This window comes from Lipomyces japonicus (genome assembly GCF_038497905.1).
Source record: "Lipomyces japonicus strain CBS 7319 unplaced genomic scaffold V1514scaffold_36, whole genome shotgun sequence".
Taxonomy (NCBI): Eukaryota; Fungi; Ascomycota; class Lipomycetes; order Lipomycetales; family Lipomycetaceae; genus Lipomyces; species Lipomyces japonicus.
The window spans coordinates 94,929-101,601 of record NW_027117848.1 but is presented as its reverse complement, the minus strand read 5'-3'; the positions used below and the strand labels follow the sequence as shown (position 1 = coordinate 101,601).

At 43.9% G+C, this 6,673-nt stretch overlaps 3 protein-coding genes across 3 annotated transcripts in view; all 3 read right to left on the bottom strand.

The window, feature by feature from the left end:
- Positions 1-172: 172 nt before the first annotated feature.
- Positions 173-2,845, bottom strand: V1514DRAFT_283752 (uncharacterized protein; the record flags this gene model as incomplete). Its single annotated transcript, XM_066925134.1, has 2 exons — positions 173-1,629; positions 1,729-2,845. The coding sequence occupies 2 exons, from the start codon at positions 2,843-2,845 to the stop codon at positions 173-175; spliced, it is 2,574 nt and encodes an 857-aa protein (XP_066782008.1).
- A 487-nt stretch (positions 2,846-3,332) lies between these two features.
- On the bottom strand, positions 3,333-5,449 carry V1514DRAFT_334922 (nucleophile aminohydrolase). The gene is made up of 3 exons (XM_066928305.1): positions 5,040-5,449; positions 4,853-4,938; positions 3,333-4,788 (listed from the first exon to the last, which is right to left on the bottom strand). The coding sequence occupies exons 1-3, from the start codon at positions 5,263-5,265 to the stop codon at positions 3,505-3,507; spliced, it is 1,596 nt and encodes a 531-aa protein (XP_066782007.1). The 5' UTR covers positions 5,266-5,449; the 3' UTR covers positions 3,333-3,504.
- Positions 5,450-5,700: 251 nt separating this feature from the next.
- V1514DRAFT_334919 (DUF572-domain-containing protein) overlaps positions 5,701-6,673 on the bottom strand; it is a 1,414-nt gene continuing 441 nt past the window's right edge. The window contains exon 2 of the mRNA XM_066928304.1: positions 5,701-6,602. Coding sequence (XP_066782006.1) covers positions 6,012-6,602 — 591 coding nt within the window. The 3' untranslated portion in view covers positions 5,701-6,011. The remainder of the gene's footprint in view (positions 6,603-6,673) is intronic.

The following is a 6,673-nucleotide window of genomic DNA, read 5'->3' as shown; positions in this document are numbered from 1 at the left end:
GGTAAAAAAACACAATTCATAAATAAACAAAAAAACCATCACCATGCAAATCGTAAATTAAAAAAATGCAAAAATAATAAATAATAAAAATTATAGTAAATCTTTCGTTTCTGTAAAGTTAAATTTTCCTTCCCTATAAAGAAACATCTCTTCTTTCAATTTTCAGTTGAGTTTAAACTTGACCAAACGTAACACTTCTTCTCCATCGATCGACAACTTCCATGCGCTTGACGTCAGATTCAGTTGCCGGGTCATATCTTGGTCGATTAGGTGACGCACTAGGTGCCGGTCCGGCAAAAGACTGTGGTCGTGGCTGCTTTGAGGAATATTGCCCTCTATTGTAAAGCTGTTGCTGTTGCTGATACTGCTGTTGTTGCTGTTGCTGTTGCTGTTCATACACCTTCTTTTGGCGTAACAATTCGAGTCCTTCAGGCGTAATCATGGACACAGGTCGAACGCCTTGCTTTGGCAACGAAATACCGGTGATTTGAGCTTCTCGTTCTTTCATTCTCTTGGCTAATGCTTCCTCACTATTCAAAACCGATTTTTGATTGGTTTTGCTTTGTCGATGCGGTAATTCATTATAGTCTCGCCAATATCCAGAATTGTTTGCATAATTGTAACCATTCCAGCCTGTATATTCCTGCTGCTGCTGAAACTGAGACGGGTGAGACGCATAATTTGGAAGTCCGTATTGTTGGTTGCCATAATACTGCGGTGGGTATTGTTGAAGATGCTGCTGATGGTGTTGTTCTTGTGGCGGTAGTGCATGAGGCGCCTGATACGACTGCCTGTACGCAGACAGATTTGGAGTAGATACATCTTTACCTGGCAAGCTGTATAGATGCTGTGCCGTTGTATCAGCACGTACATTCAACGCGCCGCCTGGCATGTGCGGACCAGGTGAACGGCTCTCGAGACGCAAATCTGGCATAGAAAAATCCCGACGAAGACCGCTGCCAGGTCTAGGTGGCTCGGGCAAGATCATACCACCACTCCCATTAGAAGCCCAAGATTCATGCCGGCCATGACGAGATGACGGCAGTCGTTGGCCATCGCTTCCAAAACTTTCATGACTCGGGGTTGACCGGCCGGATCCAAGCTTGTACGCGGAATTGCCGGATGCGTGGCGCATGTGCCGCATCATCTCCGCCTTTTGCACGTTCTGCATGGACGTTGAGCTGTACCGCTTAATATTATTTTGCAATACGGAGTCGTCTGGCGACTTGGCATGCTGCTCGGCCATGACGTGAGAATACACGGCACCGAGGGGAACGTCGTCCTCATTATGCCTTGCTGCAGTTGCTCCTTGCAATCCATACATGCTCACAACGTTCTTTCGGTTATCCCGGCCCCGTTTAAAGACGTCGTCCATCTGCAGCAATGTAGACCCACGTTCAGTAGCGGCCGTCGTTCGAATGCGAGCCGATTGTAGTTCCTTGCGAGCGTCAAGTTCTTGAATCAGTGATCTCGGACCCTCAGTAACAACAGGTAATTCCTTCTGTGGCGTGAACGGTTCCACGTTCACTGGCTCGTCAAGTACTGCTTCAAGAGCATCGTGTGGATTTTGAAAATGCGTAATCACGCCCGGCTGTACTGGGATAGAATTGTAAGCAGAATCAGGTTGAACTCCGCTGCTGATACCACCATCACTATTAAGTAAATCCAACGAATTCCTCCGCGAATGAGATTGAGATGCCGATTTGGGACGCGGCAATTTTTGCTCACTTTCGAATGATTCGGGGCTTTCGGATTTAAACATCGGTCCCAATGGAAACTGAGACAATGACCTGGACAGACGACCAGAATCTGTTGGAGTCGTTACAGCAACAACTGATGGCAACTTAACGGTTGTAACCTTAGGCTTGGCCAGCAACGGCGGAAGCCTAACTCGAGACGGAATCGGAGCAGGATAAAGAACGTAGTTATCATGTTCTGCCGGCGGAGGAGGCAATGTTGAATGCCTGTTGGTGGCAACGGGATAAGATCGCTCACTCGAAGAAGACGAACTCACGGCTGCTGACATGGCAGATAATCCGTTCTCAACCACAAGTGGACGAGTTGGCAGTGGCTGCAGTACTGGCGGGCTGGAAATGACATTAGCAGTGGTTGCATTGTCGGAACCAGCATCGGCACTGTTAGTCAGCGATGCCTCTGAGCCTTGCTGGCTTCGTTTCAACGACAAGTTTGTTTCAGACCCGCTATCAAGCACTAAGCCTTGCACATGACGGCTTAAATCAGTCTGCGAACCAGAAACATCATGAAACTCGTCATGTGATGATGCAGAAACGGATTCGGTCAATGGTGAGTCTAGGGATTGGCCATGAATATCCTGATTAAAATTCTGAACCACCGGAGTTTGAGCCAAATTTTCAAACGACGAAGTCCTGTAAGTTGCCATTGCGGTTTCCCGTTGCGCGCCTTGACGGGCGTTTACGTTTCCCATCGCAACCGCAATCTCGGCAGGTCTTTGCCTATGCAATCGGGCAGTACTTTTGCCGGTTTCCTTGTCATCATCTTCTTCATGAACTTGATCTAATCTGAGTAACGTGGCAGAAGAATTGCGACGGACATGATCTGGCATCGTCCTATCTTTGTTCTTAATCTCGGGAAGCGACGACGGGATCAGACTAACCAGTCCTGCGGTTGACAGATTATTATTGTATTGACCATCATGCTGCCGAGTCTGAGACGGTGACGATGATGGCAAACGCGCATTATTGCCACTTTCTTCCGGAGAAACTTGAGTAATTGTTTTCTGGGCCGAGTATTGATGCTTATCTGCTTGATTCGTTGTTTTATCTGGCTTTGGCTTCTTTGATCGAACCAATTTGAACGGGGCCATTTAAACCGACAACTTTTCTCCCTAGAAGTAAATAGAGATAATCTATATATATATTAGTATTTACTTTTGGTAGCATACAATTTGATCCATCTTAGTCCTTAACATCTGAATGAAGCCATACATACCCTTGTCTACTAAAAATGCCGTCAAAAAGCAAAAAAAAGGCTATCTATCGACAGAAGCGCTTTAAATGCGGGCAAAACTTCTCGATAATAAATTATGCTCGTTCAAAAATATGAGTGAAAAAAAAAACCACCCCAAAATATTATATGTAAATGCAAAGCCAACTTTTTTTGCACGATAAACCCATCAAAGGGGGGTTCAAGCTGATTCTAAAATTTACTCCGTTGGGCGGACTTGAAACTTGATGCATTCAGGAGTTTAACCAACGTATAAATAAATATAAGGTTATTTAAATAAACCTTGTTCGGCGGACCATTAAATGTTAATCTTGTTTACGAGTAACTTTGCACAGTAAAACAAGGCGTTGTGCGATAAGGTCCTTCCTTGTCCATTCATATACATATAATAATAACCCCAATTACTTTTTTATCTAATTAGAAACGTCTATAAAATACACCCATTGATTGTTTTTAAATAAAAAAAAATTAATCATTTTTTTTTCCAAAATATGCAAGTCCAAGCAAGTTAGTACGATTTCATCTATAATCACCCTGGTTATATAGACCGATATCAACTTCTGCTTTGCCCTCGCCATTCACGAGATCCAGCCTGCCAGTCAATCCCTGATTTTTTAATTTTTTCAATTTCGAATTGGTAAATCGTACTTCTTCCAAATGTTCCAAATATCCGTTTTCTACTCCGGTAACATAATCTCCGGTAAACACGCCAACTTCAAAATCTTTCACGTTTGGGTTCTCGTCGGCGACGGCGGATACCAGGTCGGGCAAGGTTTGATAGATCACGTCGTCGGCACCGATGGCGGTCGCAATCTCACGTTCTGACCGAGCGTATGCAACCAATTCTTTCGTATCAGCCAAGTCGATACCGTAAATGTGATTATGCCGGATTGGGGGCGCGCATGATGCGATGTACACTTTCTTTGCGCCGGCTTCGCGTGCCATCTGAACGATTTCTTTCGAAGTCGTGCCCCGCACGATCGAATCGTCCACGATAAGAACATTGTGACCATTAAATTCAAGGTCCATGGCGTTTAATTTCGTACGCACGCTTGAACGACGAGCCTGTTGGTCCGGCATGATAAACGTCCGGCCGACGTATCGATTTTTTACAAACCCTTCACGATACATCAACCCGAGCGTGAACGAAAGTTGCAAAGCGGCATTACGTGAAGTATCAGGAACAGGAACCACCACGTCGATGGCCTTCTTCAGATTCTCCAACCCGCCAAATCTCTTCACCAAGTTTGCGGCAAGTTTTTCACCCATGGCAAGATGACTTCGGTATACCGAAATGCCATCCATAACACTATCCGGTCTGGCAAAATAAACGTATTCAAAAATATCGGGCGTGTACGACAGCTGAGGTGCGACTTGCCTCACAATGGGCTTCATGGTCGATTTGGGGATGATCACTGCCTGCCCTGGCAAAACATCTTGCCATTTTGAAAACCCCTGAGCCTTGAGTACGACGCTCTCGCTCGCCATCATGTAATCAACCGTGCCATCAGTTCTTTGACGTTCACCGAGCACTAATGGCCGGATACCATTGGCATCTCTGAACCCGATCAATCCAAACCCGGCAAGCATGCCAACGCATGCGAACGCGCCACGACATTCCCTGAAAACGCCGGCAAGGGCACTGAAAATATCTTCCTCGTTAACGCGTACTTTATTTGTCTTTTCTAATTCGGCCGCAAACACGTTCAAAAGAAGTTCCGAATCCGAATCAGTATTGATATGCCGATGAACGTCTTGATCGAGATACCGTCTCAATGCCGGGGCGTTGATTAGGTTACCATTCTGGTAAGTGTGTTAGTACGCAATCGCAAATCTGTAAAAATTAAAATAAAAAAAAATTACGTACATGCGAGAGCACAATACCATATGGTGAGTTGACATAGAAAGGTTGAGCTTCGGAGTTTGCGGAACTTCCGGCCGTCGGATATCGCACTACGCAAACCAAGTCAGTCAGTCAGTTTGGTCCCAAAAAATAAAAAAGAATCTCAACTCGCAAGAAAGCTTGCAAGTACCAATTTTTTAATCATACGTACAATGACCGACACCCATATTTCCAATAAGTCCATACAACCGTTGCTGATTGAAAACGTCTCGAACCATGCCGTTGCCCTTGCACTGATAAAGCCGGCCGCGAGGACCACACGTCACGATGCCAGCCGCGTCCTGTCCTCGATGTTGCAAAAAATGCAATGCTTCTAAAAGCTGTGCCGAGCATGCTGCTTCTGAATCAGCAAGTAAAATACCACAGATTCCACACATTGTTGTGTCTTTGACTCTTTTTTTTTTCCTCTAAAAAACAAGCAGGAACGGGCTTTGATGACGGAAAATTACAAAAAAAAAGTGTTTTTTGAAATACTTTCTAAAAGAAAATATACCTTAACTGTATAAGGTGAGGAGCAAATTTACCGCTATATGAAGTTGCTTGAAGTATTCGCCCACATCTACAAAGAACTTTTTGAAAAATTAAAAAAAAAAAAAAAAAACTCAACCCGCGCCTGTATAATACAAATCCCGGGAAACCTTCAGTTAAGTCGCCGTGATCTACGTTTTGAAGTTTAACACCACAAATGAAAAACCGCATATATAGAAAGCATTGTATTTGGCCATGTTGCTATAGTTAGTTATGCAGGACTACGATTAATTAATAAATTTAAATTATATTGGCCGTGTTGGGAGTTTAAACGCGTCAACTAGTCAACTACTGGAATAATATAAGTGTTGTTCTTGTTCGGTTCTATTTGTGACAAATAAAAAATTAACTAGTTACAAAATATACGTGTCCAAATTTTCTCTCTTAAACCGGATGACTCATTTAAGCCATTAGATGCATTAAACAAATATCGCAAGGCTGCTGGAACCAGTAATCCTTGACAGGTCCTGCACCCCTCGGTTACGCATGTTCAACGTGTGCTTGTCGTCTTTTGTTAGCTTGGGTCGTAATCAATTCAGTCATGAATCGTACAAATGACCGATGTTATATAGAGACAAAAAAAACCGTATAAGAATTAAATAACCTTGGCTTTCTTCACCACGATCCCCAGAGATGACCGCATTTCCTTCCTTTTCTTTAATAATGACAACGGGTCGACCTTTCCATTCGGCGCTGTTCGCGCTGCAATCTTCCCTGCTTCCTCATGCGTGGCCGTTGAGGTTGCAACTGATGCAGATTTTGCCGGCAGATTAGGCGACACGGTCTTGCCATTCTCATTATTACCTCGCTCGTTTTTGATTTTCCGTTTAGCTTCTTCAAACGCTTGTCTTGCAGTCTCTGCATCTTGCTCATCCTGTTGACGATCCAAATCTTGTATTACTTCATGCTTATCAGCATGAATTCGATCCAACATGGCCTCAGGATTAATTTTTTCATTCATGGCGTTTCGGGTTCGGATCTCGTCCAACGCGTCTGCGATTGCCATCTCACGTTTGGTATCAAGTACTTTTGTTTCCAATTCTTTCATTGCATTTTCTTCTTCTTCTTTTTCTAATCTGTCCAATCTTTGCTCCTCGGTTTCTTCCGCACCATCGGCTTGCACCCATGGCTCATAATTTCTGACCGCACCTCTTTCGGCTAAATAATCTGAATTTTTCGGATCTGTCTGCAAACCAAAAAATAAAAATAAAAATATAAGCTGTTAGTAAATGATTTTTTTTTAAAAACCTTGGGGGC

Bases quoted from the DNA above. Each gene is read 5' to 3' on its own strand.
- V1514DRAFT_334922 (XM_066928305.1), bottom strand. From the start codon at position 5,265: ATGTGTGGAATCTGTGGTATTTTACTTGCTGATTCAGAAGCAGCATGC. The intron at 4,939-5,039 runs GTACGTATGATT...TGGTTTGCGTAG, and splicing joins AAATATGGGTGTCGGTCATT to TGCGATATCCGACGGCCGGA. The intron at 4,789-4,852 runs GTACGTAATTTT...CACACTTACCAG, and splicing joins ATGGTATTGTGCTCTCGCAT to AATGGTAACCTAATCAACGC.